The sequence below is a fragment of the Myodes glareolus genome, chromosome 8 (genome assembly GCF_982192425.1).
Source record: "Myodes glareolus chromosome 8, mMyoGla1.1, whole genome shotgun sequence".
NCBI lineage: Eukaryota > Metazoa > Chordata > Mammalia > Rodentia > Cricetidae > Myodes > Myodes glareolus.
This window is the reverse complement of record NC_142033.1, coordinates 13133421-13155210: the sequence shown is the minus strand read 5'-3', so window position 1 is coordinate 13155210 and position 21790 is coordinate 13133421. Positions and strand designations below refer to the sequence as shown.

General features: G+C 44.8%; 1 protein-coding gene across 1 annotated transcript in view; it reads left to right on the top strand.

The window, feature by feature from the left end:
- Nucleotides 1-21790, top strand: part of Fras1 (Fraser extracellular matrix complex subunit 1) — a 409549-nt gene that overhangs the window by 197739 nt on the left and 190020 nt on the right. Inside the window, exons 15-17 of the mRNA XM_087908851.1 lie at nt 12101-12244; nt 19514-19654; nt 21461-21601. Coding sequence (XP_087764977.1) covers nt 12101-12244; nt 19514-19654; nt 21461-21601 — 426 coding nt within the window. The remainder of the gene's footprint in view (nt 1-12100; nt 12245-19513; nt 19655-21460; nt 21602-21790) is intronic.

The window sequence follows — 21790 nt, the reverse complement described above, 5'->3', positions numbered from 1 at the left end:
AGGTTTTGTGAGACTAGAATAGTAGTCATGCAGGCTGTTTGAACTGAGGCCACTCTTTGCTCACCCTCTTCTGTGTGCAGCTGATTTCTTTAAGATACAGTTCAAATACTTAATACTGGAATCTCTTCCAGAGGGAAGAGTAGTCACACTATAATTTGATTTGTTTATGCTTAACCAATTTTTGGATAATGATTGGAATCATAAATGTAAGTTAAAATGTGCCATTTTTTATGTTAATTTTGGGTTGTTTACTCATTTATTTTTGAGACAAGATCTCACTCTTTAGCCGCAGCTGGCCCTGTAGTTTCTGTCTGCCTGCCTCAGCCTCCCGAGTGCTGATAATATATGTGTGGACCACTACACTTGTTTCTAAACCTCTTTTAAATGCAGAAGTGGGAGAAGAGGGTAGTTGAGAAAGAAGTGCAGAGATCAGAGAATGAAGTTCATCTTTGGAAGGAAATACGTCTATGTACTTTGACCCCAAAGCTAGGTGTGTGGTATCAGGTTAATATGAAAGGTGGGGTGGAGAAAGGAGACTGTGATTGCTGCCCTCTGCAGCTCCAGGGGCAAGGGGTGAATATGTGATGAACATTGGAAGATAGGCCACTCTGTGACACAGCTGGAATCTTCCGTCTGGTCTCCATGCCCTTGGTTAGCATGGAGAAGAGCTAAGAAGAATAAATACATGTCGTTCATCAGTTACGTGGGATGAAGTAGCTCCCATGCCTTGTGCAGGTGCTATGCGGAAGTGGCTGCTGGGAAGATTCCAAATCCATGGAACTGAGGAAATGGTTTAAATGAAAGGCTAGAACTATCCATACCCATGGTGATATGAGAGCCGAAGGCTCGTTCAGTAACCAACCAATCATATTGTGGAATATGGAGTACGGGGTAGCTTCAGTCTAGTCTAAGGGCTCTTTTTGTGGTCCAAGTTGCATGCCTTCTCCATCTTTGTTTCTTCAGCATGAAGGGCTACCACATTTGTTGAGCAAGTGTTAAATAAAATGTTCTTGAAATGGACAGTTCTTGAAGGACCAGTGTTTTCATAAATGTCTTAACCATAAAAGATAGGGAAACAAAACCAAGCAGAAACCAAAAATCAAAGCCTCTTGTGTTTACATCTCATCGTGTTCTGTTTACCTGATGTCTTAGAACAAGCTCAAAGTGGGCAGTGAAAGCAGCCTTACAAGCATCTAATGATTGTGCAATTTAGGGAAACAGTTGAAATTTCAGTTAGATGAAATTATCGAATAGATTCCCTTTCTTTCTCCTGTTAACATCAAAGAGACCTCCTGCTAACATATCTATGGCACATGTCCTCTAGAAGAAAGTTAAGGTCCTACCTCACCTCCTAACACACACACACATAAATAAACATACATACAAACTTATACACACATTCATTCACACAAGCATACGTACAAACAGACACACACACTCATTTACAAATACATACATGTAAACATACACACACACAAACACTCATTCACACATGCATGCATACAAATAAACATACACACGCACACACATACATACAAACACACACACACACGCCACTTACGTGTTTTTCCCTTCTTCTCTTTGGTCATTTCCCCCATCTCGCTAACTGTTTTAATTGGTGGCACTCATACTGGTTTAGGGCATTTTGAAGTAGGTAATGTTTCATTTGATTACTGGTTTACATAACTGCCTGCTTCACATTCCATCCACAAATCCCCGTGCAAACGCCTGTGGTAGAAAGTTGCTGGGAAAATTTGTTTGTGCTCCCTCCAGGGAATTAAACCAATTTGCTTTAGTTCAGGCTGGTTGCATTTTTATGCATAAAATAAGAAGGAGAAAAAAGGCAAAGCAAGAGGAAAGGAAGAGGAGGAGGGTGTGATCTTAGAAACTAAAGTGAGATTTGTGACCAGTTGCCATGTACTGTCTTGGCATTGAGACTATGTAAACGCGTTTCACCAAAAGCGCTCTCTCTCTCTCTCTCCCTCCCTCTCCCTCACCCTCTCCCTCTCCTGCAATACTTACATTTGTGCCATTTGTGTTGACTTTTCACCATTGACCCTGGAAGTCTGTCAGCCAGATCAGGTTCTTCCAATATGTGCTAAACTTTTCTTAAAGATGCCTGCCATTTTACAGCGGCAGGGCTTCCTGAATTGATGTCTCTTGGCAGAGTCATTTATGCTATAACTGGGATAATTCTCCACTTTATTGACCCATCAAAACCAAGAGAAAGTGAGCATTCCGCCAAGGAAACTAATTAACAGAAATCTCCTGATTAATATTCATGCTCACTGTGTTAGATATAGGCAGAGTAAAAAATATGGGACAAAGCCAAGTAGCAAGTTAACATTTCTCTTCAGAAACAAGACCGTGAACAGGTACATGAAACAGCAAAGGAAGACCCTGAGTCCTGCCAGAGAATCTCTTCCACAGGGCTTTTTCTCCTTTTTTCATCATTTTTCCTTCCTCGGGAGGTTGGAGATATGTAGCCATATACCTTGTGCCTTTTAAACATCTGAACATATATCAGTATTGTTACATTTCAGATTGGATTAAGCTAAATAACGCTATAATTATGGATGACAGCCTGTGAAGTCTCCATTTCATTTCCTTGCTTTCTTTGGGTTTGAGGTTTGACTGACATTGACATGCTATGCCAAAGCTCAGCACTGCCCAGTTTGTATGGCAACCTAGAAAATTGAAAACCAGGGATGTGTTGTTTGTCTCTTTTATCCACCAGATAGGACCGTGGTGGAATCACCCTGTCACTGCCAATTCTTGCGTTTAGTAAGAACACTTAGGTTCCTATGTTAACCTTCATACATCCTTCGCCACCAGCTAGATCTGTGTCAGCGTGGCCTCTTGCTCATTTCATCCCACCCTTATTGATTCCATATACCTAGGTCCCAGGACTGGATTTTTTTCTACTTCTCCTGTTCTGACCCATTTTCGGGGGTCAAAAGTCTATCTGCTAGTCACTTGCAGCCAGGTGTCAAGCCTCCCCATGTGTGGGTGCTTTCCCTCTGCTGAATGCCTTGCCCCTCCCTGCTTGCCTTTATTGCTTTGGATTTCTTGTGTTCTCACTATCAGCACATGGTTGCCTTGCCTTATCTTGAAATCATGGTATTAAATCTAAGTCTGGATCCAGGACTCCCAAGGGCCTGAGAACACACCTCCTTGCTTTTCCTACCTCTGTCTAGTCACCTTTGTTTTATCCTGGTGAGACCACTGAAGGATCCACACAAAAATAATAAAAAGAAGCCAAAGATACCCTACAAAAAAGAAAGGTAAAGAGATTAATATCACGGTTTCAGTAACTTTTCTACGGCTATGACAAAACACTGTGACCGTGGCCATTCATAACCTGTTTTATTGGAGTCATGGTTTCAGCGGGCTCGAGTTCCTAGTGCTGGAGCGGAGGCATGGTGGCAGGTGCCTGGAGCGGCAGCTGAGAGCTTACATCTCCATCCATACGCAGGAACCAGAGTAAGAACACTGCAAATGGCTTTGGAAACCCCAAAGCCAGCCCTTACTGACACACCTCCTCTAAGGCCACGTCTCCAAATCCTTCCCAACAGCTTCACCAGCTGAGGACCAAGTATTGAAGCATGATCTTGTGGGGTCCATGCTCCTTCAGAGGACCACCATCACTACTTGTGATTAGGTTCACACATGTGAGCCTTTGAGGAGGGTTGAGTAGGATTTTGCCCATTTTTTAAAGATAGATGTGTCAGTGTTTCTCTTGTTTGCTTGGGGAAGGTCTGAAGCTGATGTCACGGGGCCAAGGCTACCTTTGCTCGCAGGTCTAGAGTTGCAAGGAGTGAAGGACACTGTATAAACTTCAGGTCTGGAGCCAAAGACCTGGGTTTTCGTTTTTATCTCTGTCATGTGCATGTGTCTGAGCCCCATGCTTCAACAGACTATGGGTACCAACGAGACAGAGGTGTTTATCCCATCCTTGTTGTTAATATTAAAAGACCGAGTTCATGTGACTTAGTTAGAAAATGGAGCCGGGTGCCTTGCAAGTCCTTCCTGATGCTTGGGGAGGCTTTGGTGTCAGCTTCCTATTGCCTTTCTCCCCTGTCTGTTATCTTTCTTGTCACTCTATTTGAACCCCCACTCTAGATTCCTAGACTGTGAGGTAAATAACCCAGTCATTGTCTATCGTGAGCTGGCAATCAAGGTGGACTAGCTGTTACTTATAGAGATAGCCAAAACCAAAATAACAACAATCAGAACTGAAACAGCAAATGTCTGCAAAGTGCATTCTATGTGAACGTTCTTATGCACAGAAACCCAAGGAATCAAGCAGCCGGACATTTTATAGGATTGTAAGTGAAGAGATTATTTTAACCTCCATTTACCACTTCCTGCTATATGGCTGTGGGCAAGTCATTTAACCTTTCAGAGGCTCATTCTCCTCAACTGTGTAATGAGAAGAGTATTATGGACTTCAAACAATTATGAGGAGGACTAGAAGAGAATTTTGAAAAGTATCAATCTATTTTGCCTGGCACGGAGTATGTGCATGATAAAAGGCAGCTACAGACATGATTGAAGTCACTCTTTTATTTTTCAACCTGGGGAGAGGAACACCAAATGGCTTGCATGAAGAAACAAGCCGATTTTGACATTAACGTCTGGTTAAAAATAAAATACACTTCTAGCTGACAGATGAGTAAACAAAATACAGAGATCGCATTTCATGTCTCCCAAGTTAAAATTCTCTTCTCATTTGCCTCAAGTGTTTGGACTAAATGATGAGATGCTGAAATTACTTGAATTTCAGTCAAAATTAGTGTATCTTTAGAGAAAATGTTTATGATGAGGAGCTCCAAATTTTACATATATAATAAGAGGTTGGACTGGCTAAGATTTTAAAGATAAGGTTTGAGCAGAGGAACTTCTAAAATTTGTTACTTGTCGGAGGGTGTGGTTGGTTAGCACACCTCGTCATTGGCATTGGGGGAGTGGAGCTGATTCCTTGGAGCATGGTTCACTGTGATAAGGACTTAATGGGTCATGGCTTGTGCTTGTGACTGTGACTAATGGTAGTCTTATGGTGTCCCAAAGTGGACTTATCCACAAGGAGGGTATGAATGCTCAACAAGACAGGCACCCTCCTGGCTGCTCCTAACTAGGGTAGCCATCATCCGGCTCATGTCCCCCACAGCCCATGTAATACGCCCCAGAAGCAGAGTGCCCATGCCAGTTCTGCTACTCAGGCGCGTGGTGAGTCTGGAGGCCAGCGGTCCTGCCATGCCAGCTCTCCTCATCTTGTTCAGCTTCGTGAATCCTCTGCATTGTCCTGCCCTTTGTTTTCCTTCTGTAGTTGTGATCACTTATGTAGCTGCTGTCTCTGAAAGGGGAATTTCGCTTCAAGTGCCATTCCTGGCCCTCCCTTCCGCTCATGCAGCGAATGCCCGTCCAGCCTCTCCTGTGTACCCGGCTTCTTACCAGACACCCCGGGAACAGTGAACTGGACAGACAACTTTCCTGCCGTTAGGGGCGTTTCTTCTCAATGGGAGAGACAGTCCCCTATGCAGATAAATAAGGTCCCTTTGGTTGTTGTCTTTATAATTCTGTGAATGTATGTCCATTAGTGTCTTGAGGCTAGTTTTCAAAACATGTTACCGAAGTAGGGCTACATCTCATCTTTATGAATTTCACATAGTATATTATACTTGCAAAAAATTCTGGGATACTTTCTGATAGAAGGAAAGTGTGATGTGCCATTGCATGGGAGGGAAGCACAGGAATGTTCAGGCATGCCTCGACAGTGGCCTGCGGGTGACCTGCTTTCCTTTTAGCTTCTGACATTTACCCCTTGTCAGCAATTCTTGGCTAGGTGTAGCCTCAGGAAAATTACACAATCTCTGGTTTTTTCCCTTCCCTCTTTTCTTTTTATGTCTCTTGCCTGTAAGGTAGCAGGGTGCTTACTGTTTCGGGATAATGGGTAGAGTGCAGGGACTGTTTTAAGACTCATCAAAGGGAGGGGAGGCCAACAGCATGGCCTTTGTACAATGTACATTTCTTGGGTAAACTAGTTGTAGGGCAGCAGGCAGCAGTGACTTTCCAGGCCCCCTTTTCTTTGGGCATGTCTGTATAGGAGAAGCACAGGAAGGGGAAGGTACCTGATGATGGAGAAAGTACTTGGTGATGGAGATGGTACCTGGTGGTGATGGAGAAGGTACCTGGTGATGATAGAGAAGGTACCTGGTGATGGAGATGGTACCTGGTGGTGATGGAGAAGGTACTTGGTGATGATGGAGAAGGTACCTGGTGATGGAGATGGTACCTGGTGATGGTGAAGGTACCTGGAGGTGATGGAGAAGGTACTTGGTGATGATGGAGAAGGTACCTAGTGATGGAGATGGTACCTGGTGGTAAAGAAGGTACCTGGTGATGATGGGACGATATCTGGTGATAGAAAAGGTACCTGGTGATGGAGAAGGGACCTGGTGATACAGAGGGTAGCTGGTGATGGAGAAGATATCTGGTGATAGAAAAGGTACTTGGTGATGGGGAAGGGACCTAGTGATGGAGAAGATACCTGGTGATACTTTGCCTGGAAACACTGCTGTAGCCAGAGACTATGTGGCATCTGTCTGCACTTCTTAGGTGACACGGAGTAGACAAATATTTCACAGACCAGAGGAAGCCCAGTACAGATGAGAGAGTCTGTCTTGCAGACAGATCTCATTCTTTCTTACGCATCTGAACCCCCAAATATTTCAGTGACATCTGCTGGCCTCCTGCCCAGTTCTTGTCATTCTGTTATTTTAGCTCGACTGCATAGCATCCACTCTTTCTCTTTCACACTTTTCCTTCTGACACTGTCCCTTCTCTGCCTTCCCTGTTGCCCACAGACCTCACATTAGCTCCCCTCGGAGGCCTGAGCATCTGTACTGATACCCCAGGAAATCTGAAAACATGCCCAGTCAAAGACTTAGCTTGGCTCTGTGGTCCCTCCTTTGGCTTTCCGTGTCTGTAAACAAATAGGCAGCATCGAAGAACTCAGGTGCGCCACGAACAGGAGCTGGGGCGGGGGGGGGGGGGCAGGTTGGAACGTATGCTCAGAATTGCTGTTACCCCTGATCTCGGTGGATGCATGCTGAGAATGGAGCGAGGGACCAGGGACTGAAATGGATGCTCAACAGAGGTCTATACAGCCGCGGAACTGGGCTTAGTGGTCACTGTGTTTGCCAGCAACTCGTGTTGAAGACCTAGGAATGCAGCCGTAGGGCTGGAGACAGAACATTCCCAGGGCGGACTGGTGCGATGGTTTAGTCAGTGAACGTGCATGTCACACAGCCTGACGGTCTGAGGTCTACCCCTGGAACTCACACACCCTACACAGAGCTGTCCCCTGACTTCCACAGGCACACTGTAGCATGGGCTCTCCCCAGCTGCTCTCATTACCGCTAGTACTACTTACAGAGTAGCATGTCCATGGGCAGCTGGACGACCGTCCTTACTTTCTGATTTATGAACCAATGGAAAGCCAGCCTCTTGTAAACATCTCTTTTCATGTTTACCTCTCGAAGCCTCTATCCATGGGGAAATCCTTTCTTGGGTCCACACTTTGTCTACAGAGACACTGTTACCCAACACCAGTAAATCTTTCAGCTGTATTCCAGGCATGGTTAAAAGATTAACTAGCTATTTACCTATTATGTGCCCGGGGAAAGCAGATTATAGCCTCTTTCCTTTAGTAATTTTTTTCCCTTAAGTACCAATAACTCCATGTTTATTCCACAGAAATAATTTGATAAAGGCAATAAAATGTAAGGTAAAATAAAAAGTCAACAAAAGACCCTAGCTCAAACTCCCTCAGGTCACTTCTGTTAGTATTTTGATGTCTGCCTTCCTAATTTATGAATTCATTTATGTGTGTATGTGAGGATGCATATACACACTCCTTTTTTCCAAACTAAAATCACTTGATACATGCCGCTGCCTTGCCTCTTTTCCCATGTTGTTTCTTATCTCCTGCAACTCGTGGTTTTAAAGCTATTGTATGATTTTCTTTCTCTAACTATGCAGTCATTCATTGAGCCAACCTTCTGCTGTTGGATATTTGTTCTTCATTAGCCATTATCATAAAAAACAATGATATAAACATCTTCAGTAGAAATCGTCGTGAGTCATCAATCACATTCACAAACAGCCCATTGCTGGGCTTGGATGCGTGTGTTCATGGCTAAGCTTTGGATGCACACTGACATGACTTGTGGAAGGCGGTGTTGGTGTTCACTCTTGCAGAAATGCATGGGTGTGCCTCCTTGCCGTGCCTGTGTTCACATGGGACATCCAAGTGTGACTCAACAAAAACTGTTGGGTTTTTGTTTTGTTTTTTACTTATTTCCGGATCACGAGAAGCCACACAGGCTGAGTGAGTCAGGCTTGGACTTTGCGGCTCGTTCCTACCCCTGGCCTCTGTCAGGCTTTTCTCTTGTTTCTTTCTCATTCTGAGTGTCACTCCGTCTGTCACTCCGTCTGTCCCCTTTGGTGTTGCACCTTACTTCTGCCCCTTCTCACCCATCTTCTTACAAGCGGCTATGCTATTTTTTCTGTGTGTTTACATGCATGTTTGTGTGTGTTCGGTTGTATGTTCATTTGTGTAAACAAGCATGTGGAGACCAGTAGACAACCTTGGTTATTATCCTCGGGGACACTATCCGTGTCCTTTGAGACAGATCTCTCATTGACCTGGAGCTCATCAAATTGGTTAGATTGTCTGGCCAGAGGCTGAGGGATCCTGCTGTCTTTGCCTCCAGCTCTGGGATTACAAGTACACCCACCAGGTCTGCCATTTTTGACATCTATTCTGGGGATCAAGCTCAGACCCTCATGATGGCAAGGCAAGAACTTCGCTGACTGAGCCATTTCCCAGCCCCAGTGTAACTACTGTAATATAGCTTGTTGCACGTTTTGGAATATGTATGTTTGATTGTTCTTGTACATAGTACGGTTCAGAAAATTTCTGGGTGGATTCTTCCTTCCTCCCCTTATTTCCTCAGTAAGCAACATATCTAAGATATGTGTTGCTATGTGTAAATCCAATCCATCCTGCCTCGTTATGGCTTATCTGTTTGGTTTGCATATCTTTGGATTATTTGGTTATTTGTGAGGTTATAGAGTATGCCATCATTTTTTTATGAACCATATCACATATTTGTGCATTTTCAAAACCCCTGAAGATCAGACATTTTCATTTGGGGGTTTGGAGTCCTTGGTTGGCAAAGGGAAGCAGGCAGAAGCCTAGCCTGCTAAGGAACGTAAAATTGGAGTTGAAGGATCAGATATGATGATTTCTCAGATGTCCCTTTAAAGCCTGTGTGATGTTGAGCGTCTGGGCAATGAGGTTGGCCTCTTGTGGGGCTGTGGACCTTCTGGATGTCCAAGCATCACCGTGCTATTGCTAGTGGCTTCCCAAAGAGCTTTCGTTGCTTGGTGCATATTGTAAGGAAAGTGTGACGCATGAAATATCTGGGAAGGAGTGGATCCCCATTGTACAGCCACTGACATTCACCTCAAGGCTCCGTTTCTCTCCTCCCTTCAAACTGAGTCTACCTTTCCAGGAGTCTGCCCCGTCTTTGGTGCACTTCAATTTTCTCCCTTGAAAATTGCTTTGCCTTTGGCAAGAGGGGAGACACAATGTTCCAGGTCTCCCTGCAGCCACTCGTGGGATCACATTCAGTAGTTTGCTTCTCTGAACTTGTCTCATTGTGTCCCTGAGAATCAGTCACAACAAGCATTATTCTCATCATATGGGACAGAAAATCAAGGGACCATGAACTTGACTTTAAAGTAGAAACCTATTTTCATGCAGTAAGAGCCTCATGCAGGGCTGGGATGTAGCTCAGCTGATAACGTGCTTTCCCAGCATGAATGAGGCCCTGAGGACTTCTAGTCCCGTATAAATGAATTGTGGTAGTGCTTGACATCTGTAGGCCACGAACTTGGGAGACAGAATCGAGAATCAGACGCTCAAGGTCATCCTCAGCTGCATAGGCTGCTTACATCCACTCTGAGCTATAGATATGTCTCGAAAGAAGAGATAGAAGGAAAGTTAGCGAAAAGAGGACATCTTGTTTATATATAATCACTGAGGAGTGGGGGGGGGTGGCTTAGTGGGTGAGGATTGCTTATTGTATAAACACGAGGATTGGAGTTTAAATTCCTAGCATCCATGTACGAGGCCAGGCATGGCTCTGCATGGGCCTGTAACTCCAGAGCTGTCGAGAAAACAGGAGGATTGCTGGGATTTCCTAGTCATTAACCTAGCTCCAAATTCAGTGAGGGACCCAGTATTAAACTGATAAGGTAGAGTGATAGAACAGGATACGCAGTGTCCTCCCCTGGTCTTCGTGAGGATGCACCCCCCGACAACACACACACATACTAGCTCCTGACAATAATCCTCGGCAAGCACTTCCCAGTCTTCGTGAGATGGAGCAAAAGGTAGCCTTGTCCTAAAATGGATGCAAGACAGTACAGAAGAGCTCTTTGGTGTTTGGCACTCCTGCTGTGACTGAGGTCACCTCACTTACCTGTATGACCTCACCCACTTTCTCCATGGCAACCATAAGAGGCTCGAAACTTTAAATTAGATCCTGCATCACTTTTGCACGATCTCTTTCGTGACCTCAAGGTACAATTAGGATAAAAATCCCACTCTGTCCAATGATGTCCAAGGCCGAGAGTTGTACTGCCGTGCTCTATAGAGGCCCAGCAGCTCCAAACACAAGGGCTGTCCCAGTTCCCCACACCCAATCTCCACCTCCAAAAGATGTGGCTTGGGCTGTTCTCTGGTGCTCCGCATAGCTAGTTACTCCTCTTCCACTCCACTGAAGTTGGTCCCACCACCCCCAACACTGTTACTCTGCCGCAGTCTTCCTGGCAGTTAACACAATTCCTAGTTATCTTTGAATCCACCAGAGAGAAAAATTGTCTGAAATTAAGACTTTCTTGTGCAATTTAGAACTGAGAGAGGGGGATTGGATTCCAAAGTTTGCAATGTAGGTGTCTTTTCTTCTGCTCCCAAACAAATACTTAATTAAATTGCTAAGGTATGATTACCCAATCACTTGTAGGCAGCAAATGCATTCATTTTCTCCGCCAATTTGGTTGATCAGAATCAATGCCTCTGGAAGATAGATTGTTCTCCGTTGTGAGGAAAATGCTTTAAAATTAAGATGTGTTAACCAAATTACAGCAAGGTTCTCAAAACAGGCAACTAGCCAATGTCAGGACGTTCCATTGTTAATTGTAAGCCTGTCTTTGCAGAAGTGCTAATGTAAAGGAGAGACACAAATAACTATAAACCATCAAATGCTGGAAGAGAAAGAAAAAAATGAAATATTAAGAGGACAACTCCAGGCTAGGAATAGCCTTGCACTTAGGCCCAGAAAGAAGAAGAGTGAAGGCCTTGGGAGTCCTGGGGATATGTGTTTGGAGAAGTGTTGTGGGGAGAAGAGACTAGATATGGAAGGGAAGACGGAGGAGTGTTGGGGAGGGATGGGGAGAAGGAAGGAGGACAAGAAGGAGAAAGATCAGATAGTACTAGGTCTCTCTATGGTCCACTGGCCAATGACATTCCTCCTTAGCTCATCCTTAAGAAGCTGGCAAAGGTGGGCGGGGATTCCTGTGCCTGTGTACTCTGTAGTGTGGTTATGGATGGCAGGACAAGGGGATGAAGGCCATGGCATTTCATTAGACAGCCCGTCTTTGCCCAGAAAAATCACGATTCCTTCCTGCGACTCCCATTCCTCTAAAGCCATCAATTTCCTGTTCCAGATCCCTTAGCCATAACTTACTACAGCTGTGCTTCTGACCCTCAGAGATAGTCTTGTGTTCTCTTTCTCTTCTCTCCCTCCCTCCCTCCTCCTCCCCCCTCTCCCTCCTTCTTTTTTCCGCCCACTCTCTCTATCTGGGTGGCACCATGGTGTACATTTCTCTTAAGATCAATTCTGTGTAGCATTTCAGGAGACAGGGGGAGCCAACCTATATCTTTCTGTAAATTCTAAACCTTGGGATGCAAACGGTGGATAGTCTCTTCTGTGACAGGCTGGTCACTGACTTTGGTGCTTGTCTGCAGTCTGTCACAAGTCCTGTGCAGCTTGCTGGGGTCCCACGGAGAAACACTGTGTGGCCTGCCGAGACCCGCTGCGCGTGCTGAGAGACGGCAGCTGTGAGAGCACCTGTGGGGACGGCTTCTACAACAAGCAGGGGACCTGTCTAGGTAAGTGCCAGGCTGGCATGCCAGAGCAGCAGCTCCTTGGTTTGTCAACATCCCTTATACTCAAATCATATCATTGATAATGAATATATCTTTTGCTCAATGAATATGTGCATGCCTGCTGACTTCACTTTCCCTTGTCATTTGTTTTTTTTTTTTTTTAACAAATAGGACCTCCTTTAACTACACTGATGACTTCTTAGACTTGAGGTATTCATTCTATCCTGCCCCAGGCACCTGCTTAAGACTCACAACTATGTGGAGAGAGAAATGGTGTTCCCATTGGGACATTTCCATAAATCTCAAACATGATTCATACCAGGTCTCTTCTCTAATATAAGTGAAGCAGAGACCCATGCCAGCATGGGCAGACCCGCCTTTGTTTTGGGATCACTGACTTAAAGTTGATTGATCGCCGTCTAATAGTCTTCCCAGTCATGTGATGGTAGCCCGCCCAGTACATCCCTTGTGTGCCAGGCATGGAGACCAGGCACCAAGAGCTGTGGAAGTGTGGCAGAAGCACAGATTCAGGCACACCTCACCCCATCAGCCTGCCAGTTTCCTACTGGTAAGATGGGGATAAATCTAACTCCCGCGGTAGACAGAATAACGACCCCAAAGTTGTCATGGTTTCAGACTAAGAACCTGTGAGCTCATCACTGAGTGGGTAGCTGGACCTTTGCAGGGATGAATAAGAGAAGCATCTAGAGATGGGGACAATGTCCTGGAGCATCAGGTGTATCTGTGTGATAACGAGGTGGCAGGGCAGAGTTGGAAAATACATAAGGATGGATGCAGAGAACAGAGTGATAGAAGGGAGAAGAAAGGATCTCCTAGCACGAGCATGCCGGATAAGGGAAAAGTGAAGGGAGTGAACTCTCTGGGGTTCTAAGAAATGCAGTTGAGAACACCTTGATTTTTAGAACTTCTAACCTCTTATACTGTAAGACAGTAGATTTGTGTTGTTTCATACCAAAGCACTGATTCACACCCAGCTAGGAAGGCACACAATAACTGCCATCAGGGCTCAATGTTTCATTGCACCGGTGACTTCACTAGATAGAGACCAGCATCCTCATGGTTCCGATGAAGAAGCAAAGAGAGGAAGAAATAAACATGCCCTGGGTCTCATAGCTAAAGGGAGTCACAATAAGAGTTGGGTGTAGCTCTTCAGGTTGCGTTGGAAAATGGGACCACTCCTAAAGTCAGGTGACATAACGTCAAGGCTCCAGTGCTCTTGTGAAAATGTAACCTGCAGTTTTCCTTACTCAAGGTCCCCAAGTTCAGCGCCATTAGCATCACCTGCTGCAAAGCTTGTGGTGTGGGCAGAAATGACCGATCACTGTTGGGCTGACACCAGCCATGGTCTATCTTTGTGCCTAGAAGCATTCAGACGTTCTTCAAAATTCAAACTTCATGCAGATGTGGTACCTGCCTTCCCCCAAGTGCTCAGAAGGCTTTTTTGTTGGTTTGTTTTCATTTAACTTAATATAACTTTTGGTTTTTAAAGACAGAATCTTGAAATGTCACTGGCTGACACGTAGCCTATTCTGTAGATCAGGCTGTCTTTTGAAATTGCAGCAATCCTGAAGGTCAGTCCTGTGTAGCAAGCATTAGCCACCACACTGGCCTCTGATTTTAATTCTTCCAGTCTACAAGGATCACAGGCTTCCTACACTGAGCCCCTGAGCCAGAGTTAATGCCCATTCTTCATATCCCAGATTTGCTCCATCTCCTCCTTTTACACACATGCCACAAGCAGAAGACACCATCTAGTCTCTGTAGCAGAACATTGGCCCTGCTCCTCTGTCAATGGGGACTTAACGTGTCAGTGCCTTTAGGCCTTGGGATTATCATGCATTTGACATCTGTCCACCTTTAGAGAATACACTGGGCTTAATTGAACAGGAAAGTGATAATGACAGAAAGATTAACATGCCAAGGCCAGTGGCAGCCTGGCCTCTCTCTCTGCCCTCACATGGAGTAACACCAGATGAAAGCTTGCCCTCCAGGAGAGCTGGGGGACCCCCCCCCCCCAAGCCTAAGCAAACAGCTGCCAGGGCCCTCTCTCTTCCCTATACAAGTGGAGTCATTAGACTCCGAAAGCATTGCTGCTCTTGTCCAGTGAACAGGAGAACAACTCAGAACGACTAGGGGCTACACACTCTTAGTGATTGGCAGGAACCTATCATAGCCAGCAGTCTTCAGTAGGTACAATAGTCATTCAACTCAGCTCAAACCTTTCATCCACATTCACGACACCGCTACCTACTGATTTTAACGATGCCCCTAGAGTTGGCTAGTTTATCTGAAGACAAAAGACTGAAGAGAGAAACAAAAGAGCGTCAAGAGAAGGAGGGGAAGGGGATGGAGGCAGAGGTGGACGAGGTAGTATATATTACAGTGATCTACAGAATGGGCTACACGTCAACCAATGACATTTTGAGACTCTGTCTTTAAAAACCAAAAGTTATATTAAGTTAAATGAAAACAAACCAACAAAAAAACCTTCTGAGCACTTGGGGGAAGGCAGTACTACATCTGCATGAAGTTTGAATTTTGAAGAATGTCTGAATGCTTCTAGGCACAAAGATAGACCACGGCTGGTGTTTGCCCAACAGTGATCGGTCATTTCTGCCCACACCACATGCTTTGCAGCAGGTGATGCTAATGGCACTGAACTTGGAAACCTTGAGTAAGGAAAACTGCAGGTTACATTTTCAAAACAGCATTGGAGCCTTGACGCTTATGTCAAATTTAGGAATGGTCCCATTTTCCAAAGCAACAAAGAACCAACTGATGGGTATCTGAATGTGAATTAAGACTTTAGATGCCAATAATGGTGGTTTATTTCCATTTCAGATTAGTGATGTTGAAGATAGGGACTGGCTACTTTGGTTTAAGTATTGGCAACTAGGTGGTCCGTGTCTGTTGATATCATAAAGCCAGGTGTTGTGGAGCATCCAGTGTAGCCTGTTATAAGCCACAGCATGTTTCAACTGAAGGAGCCGTCTATTGCCATGCCAGTCTGAGGCCCATGTCTTGGACTTTACGAGTATTAAATATAAAGAGTGGGACACTTCCACCAATCTTTCTGGTACTCAGACTCTTTCTTATGAAGGACTGGTATAACCCTAGCTAACTAATATAATAAATAGGTCAATCCACAGGTTTCTGATAGTCACTCCCTTGTCCTCCTCCTCCTCCTTCTTCTCTCTCTCTCTCTCTCTCTCTCTCTCTCTCCCTCTCTCTCTCCCCCTCTCCCTCCGTCCCTCCCTTCACCCTCTCCTTGTCCCCCTCTTTTCTTTCCTCACCCATGTAACTACTTGAATTCCTAATATTTAATTTAATTTTTCACTCTATGCATGTGAGTGTTAGGTCTGCCTGTATGTGTGTGCATCACCTATGCACCTGGTACTCATGGAGATCAGAAAAGGGCACTGGATCCCTAGGAGCTGGAGCTAAGGCTGGGAGCCCAACCAAGGTCCTCTGAAAGAGTTGCAAATGCTCTTAACTCCTGACCCATCTCTCCACCCCCTAGAGCTTTTTAAAGTTGCTGCTGTTCTTAGGAGCTTTTCGAAACAGGGTTTTTTACTTTGTGTGCACACATATTTTACTCCACAGTCCTGCCCCTTGGTGAGCTTATCTGGACTGCTCCATGGGACTTGGGCCAGGAGCAGCATTGCTGGTTTATTGATTCTGCCTGGGGCTTTATCTGATAAACCAGTGCCAGGCTGCTCTCCTTTAGCTGTGCAATCTCCATTCCCAAGGATTGTGGTTCTGTCATCTGCAAGTGGTGCCCTCACTGGGTTCTACCCACCTCCTGAGTTTTCCTGGTTACTAGGCATAAAGGGACAATGACTTTCCTCTGTATAAATCTTCTTTTTAATTTTTTTACCCATTTTGCTTTCTTTGTAGTTCCTTATATATTTTATTTCTTTCACTGTTCTGTTCTGTTTAGCCTTTCTGGGAAGCGGGGGGTGCTGGGGATTGAAGCTAAGGCCTTGAGCATGCTCAACAAGCATTACCACTCTGCTACTTCTTGACCATCTCATTTTAAATATGTACCTATCTCCCATTCTCTTTTCTTTTAACTTTGAACATATGATGTCCTTTATTAAGCAATTTTCCCATTATTTCTATTGATTTAACTTTTTTACAATTTCAGACATGTGTAAAACACATTGTCACAGTAACAATTAATTCATCTTTGTTATTACTCTCTGCTTAAGAGCTTTGCTGCTGAATTTTTAAGAAGATATGTCACCAATCACAAACTAATGGCTCTGCATTTTCTTCTGTTAATTTAGCAATGTAAATTTAAGCTTCTGACCCCTTGAGATCTCATTTATGTTTGTGGCTTGTGAAGTCACACAGTTTGGTTTTTCTCAATTTTGCTGTCCAGTTATCCCAACATGACTAGTAGCTCAGTCTTGCCCTTCCTTTTGATGTCTATTGTATACTAAAGATCCACATGTGCATTCCTTCGTGCCACCGACTCTACACTCCGCATCTCTGCCCTGGTGTCAACTTCACACTCTTTGATTGGCTGACTTCTACTGCCTGGTAGTTCATCATAAAGTTGATTGGGGAGCCCCCTCCCCCAACTCCTTTCGAAATTAACTTAGACATTAGACTACATGTATCAAATTATTAAAAAAAATTCAACTAGAATTCTTATTGCTATTATACTGAAGTTACAGGCTGATTTAGAATGAAAAGACATCTTGCAAATGCTTAGATTTAAATTTCTGTTTTCCTTTAAGGATTCATTTAGCACTGTCTTAAAATGTTTGATACATAATGTTGTTATTATTAGTCAATTCTTAATTTTGATAATTTTCTTCAGATCTTCATTTTAGGAAATTTTATTTAGCTTCTAGAAAATATGATTCTGTTATGATAATTGTTCTAGAACTGGGGATTTCATGAGTTTTATGGGGATTGAGAGTGGAGGAGGCTTTTCAGACTCCGGTTTGGTTTTATGTGTGTTGAGGGTGATGCTCTTATTCTTTGAGGCCATTGCCATGGCCCATTCTTGATTTCTCTTGCTCCTTTGGGTCTAGGCAGATGGGCAGCTCTCCACCCCAGTAGGTAGAATATAAAGCCTGATGACCTAGAACCTTTTGTCTTACATCCTTGAAATGCTTTAGGGTGGAGCTGTCCTAAGGAAGCGGACCACATAAGTCCCAACAGTTCTTGGTTCCTGGATGCTGATTCTCCTTAGTCTGACGAAGAGCTGTGTCTATCTACAGGCAGTGAGCCCAGGCTGGGGAGCCGTTCAAAACAGCATCTCCTTGACCTCCGTCCTCTGCTCTACAGGCCCAAGCTCTGAGCCCCTTTCCAGACCAGGCTATGCACCCACACCTTTGAATGTGTACTCCCTCATTGTATCTAGAGATTCTTTTATCAAGCATTCAAACTTCTCTTTCAAGAACGTCTTTCTGGGTCTATACCTGCAGCTTCCACCCCTTTTCATTATTGCTCTCCCTGTCCCTTTCATTCACAGCCCTGGGCCTGTAGCAGACAATTCATCATCATGGTCTTCAATTCCGGTCCCTGGAGCCCACTGGAATATGTGGCAGAGGTCACCTAGAGCCCAATTTTCAAGTGTAGTAGAACCTTTGAAGACCTTGGTTGTCCTCTCTGTTAGCAATAGTCTTTTGAGCCCTTTTCCTCTTAGGTTCCTTTGTTTGTTTGCTTGTTTGCCATTGAACCATTTATTTTTGGTCACTTTGATTGTATTTTATTTTGCCTTTTTTGTTTGTTTGCTTGCTTGCTACACTGTCCACAGATCCTTTCCTTGTTCTGTGCTATCCTGCATGATGTTCTTAAATAAATTAACTCAGTTCTGGTTTTTAAAAACTAGTTTTATATAATGAGCAATGAGTTGCTCTTTTGAGTACCAGAACTACAAACCAAGCTGGACCACATACATCCCAAACTACACTCATAACTCCCTCCTCCGCATCACCCTCTTTGCATTCTTTGATGGCTGAGGGGCATCCCTCTGTCACCCAAGATAGACTCTTGGAACTCATGTGAGACACTTTCTTTTTCACTTTTCTCAAATCTGTCCCCTCGTGCATAAACTTGATAAAACCCCTAGTCATCTTACTCCAAGGGCATGGCCATGATCTTCCAAGTGCACCCCCAATTCTTTTCACCCCTTCAAACTGGTTTTCAAACTGAAGCCAAAGGATCTTTCTTATCTCTAAGTGTGGTCATCTTTCCACTGTGCTTCAAACTGCAAGGCCTCTCAGTACCTATCATAGGATAAGGCTAAGGAGTGCCCAGCTGAATTCGAATTTCAGGCAACTCTCAGGTAGCCGTGCCTTCTGGAGCTAAGAATCTAAGCATTAGTGTGGCTACAGGCTCTCTCTATCTAGGGCTGCCCTATGTCATGGGATTGCTGCTTCCTGGTCAGCACATCATTCCATGTCTTGTACTGGGACTGCTGTCTCAGTTTAGCAGATATTCCTGTCAGTCCTACCTGGTCTGACTAAATTTCCAAGACAAGGTTGGTTGATGGGTAGTTTCTTCTGAAGGTTCCTTCTGGACTTCTCTTCCCTCCTCTCTCACACACTTTTTGAATGGTATGCTTGATAACTGTATTTACTTTCCTTAGATTATACTAATCATTTGGACTAGAGCCCGAGTTAATTTAATTTCTGTATCTCTACCACCTAGTATAACACCCCATGCAGGCCCATGTCATTGTTCTGTGGGTAGATCATACATGTGTTCTATGCGTGCATACATGTGTAGGTCTTGGAAGACTGTAAAAAATTCAACAATTTCAGTATGTTTTTACTTAGCACGGTCTGAGTGGCATTCTGAATTGCTGAAGTATTACTTTAAGTAGGTGAAATTGAGGTTATTTGGTCCTTAGTTACACAAAATCTACTTTTTAAATTCATTATAAGCTTAAACTTAACTGGAAGTTGGTATTTTTATCTGCTAAGTCTGTCAGTCCTGCTTCTCAAGCCATTTCAGCTTTAAATCCCATATGGAATTGGATGCGCTGGCAGCTATGGCTTGGAGTATTTGTGGCACTTTGTTTAGTGACTAATTCCTCCTTTATCCTTCTACCGTGAAAAGGAAAGCACAGAGCCCTTTACCGTTTGGAATCAAGGGCACAGAGCTCTTCTGAGCAGCCAGGGAATGAGACTGAGAGACACTGGTGCCAATTTGGGGCGTTGTGAAGAGAGAGGGTCACTGCTGTGTTGTTCACTGTCACTCCCCCTCTGGTGGCTTTTTTCTTTCCATTAGCTTGTGACCAATTCTGTAAGAGCTGTGGCCCCAGTAGTCCCAGATGTCTTACCTGCACTGAGAAGACAATGTTGTATGACGGGAAATGCATTTCTGAGTGCCCTGATGGATACTATGCTGATGCCACCGGAAGATGCAAAGGTAGGAGGTGGGACATCACCACCATCATCATCACCGCCTCCTTCATTGTATTGAATGCATATTTGTCAGCGTTTGGTGCTACCTGCTCCTCACTGGTGATGGGTATATACAGGGAACGGGTTACGTTAAAGGGACAGCTTTCTCATAATAGAAACTATGTGTCTGGTATGGGAGAGGGGAGTATGGGAACAAGAGATATGAGTGGATTCCATAGGATGGGGTAAGTACGTGGAAGCCGTGTGCCTGTCAGTCATCTCCAGAGATCGTTTGCTCTGTTTGAAATATCCAGAAGATCTTTAAGATGCCCCACTCATGTGCTTGGGAACCATTGTTGTTCTGTGTCAGCAGTGGCAAAACCATCTCCTCCTGGCATTTATAAACCCATGCCAGCAGTGACAGAGCACAGCAACAATGCAGTAAAGAAGGACACTGAGTTTGATAGCCAATAAAGTCCACCTCCGCTAAAAATGTATTTAATGTGCAGTTTGTACAATGGTTCTTTTGTGTTGATAACCTCATGAGTCACTGCCTTCCGAGACTCTCTCGACTTCAGTTTACAGAGACTTGACCTTGGTCTTTTCCTCATAGGCACCAATGGATAAATTCTGCCCCACACAACTTGGTCGTCCTTCCGCTCTGAACTTACACTAAGTCAGTACTTCACTTCTGCCTCGTTGTCTTTTAGAGCAGGGCATTTGAGCTCGGCCATTGGCTTCTCCTGGTCACACTCCCTTTGTCTGCCAACCTCTTAATGTACCAAAGTTCATCACTTTTCCTCAGCCCCCAAAGTTCTCGTCCCATCCCCCAACTCCCCCTGCCCGACTCCTGACCATTATCCTCCAGAACTTTTTGCCTGTGTCTTGCTGCTGTCCTGAGAGGTTTTGAAGGCTCAGTCTGGGTCAAAGCAGTGTGTGTGTCGGGGGTCCCTAACATTGTCATACATACTAGTCAGACTCTTTTCTGCAATAATGTAACTCTTAGAAGCATAGATTGCCAAAGTTGGAGCTATGTTCAGTCACCATCTAACCAACCCTCTGGACCAGGACTGAACTAGACTTGGCCGAGAGGAATGCCAGGCCATGAACTGTCGCCTTTTCTTATTGTTCAGACAAGGAGGCTTAGATACCCACAACAACATCCCAGCATTGCTCCGAATGAGCTCTGTGATCTCGGGTTGAGAGAGAGAGAGAGAGAGAGAGAGAGAGAGAGAGAGAGAGAGAGAGAGAGAGAGAGCGAGCGCACATGATGTGTGTGGAGCTCAGAGGTTAGCCTCAGCTTTTCAGGAACTATATACGTTGATTTTTGATCCAAGTCACTGGCCTGAGGATTTGCTCACCCATTTGGCTCTGCTGCCTAGTGAGCACCAGCAATCTGCTCTCTCTTGTCCACTTCTCCACACTAGAGCCACAAATTGCATCGCCACACCCACTTCACCTTCTTTCCTTGGTTCTCTGGACCTGATGCTTGCACAGCACGTGTTTTACTAGCTGGGCTATCTTCCTAGTCATTGAGTGAAACGTTAACCTCCCAAGACCTCTGTTTCCCTAACCATCAAATGTGGTTCGCAATGGCTGCTTCTAAATGTTGCTCTAGGACTAAGAAGGGCCATGGCGTATAAAGCACTTACTGCGAGCAGAGGGAGCTGACAAACAGGTAGAATATGAAGAAAGGATCGGTGTGGGGTGACGGGGACAGTGGCTATCTGCCAACATGTTTCCTCTTGGGTGTGGTTTATCACCGGGGAGGAAAACCATCCAGGGATTGTCCCTGCGGTGCCTGCAGCCTGCTGTGCTCCTCTCTCCACAGTTTGTCACGACTCGTGTGCCAGGTGCTCTGGACCTGCAGCTTCTCACTGTGTTGCCTGCATCCGTCCCCATGTTCTCCTTCAAGGTCATTGCCTGCCAAGCTGTGGAGAGGGCTTCTATCCCAACCACGGGGTCTGTGAAGGTACGGTTGGTATCACTATTATTCCTGCCCAGTCACAAGAACGTAGGTTGACTCCCCACTCCCAAATATTACCTTCCTGTACAACCTTTCCTCTCGTGTATCTTAAACGGCTACGAACACATCAGAGCCTGTGCCATTTCTCTCTGTTGTCACTTGGTCCCACAGCCCAAAATTCAACCGCTTGCTGAT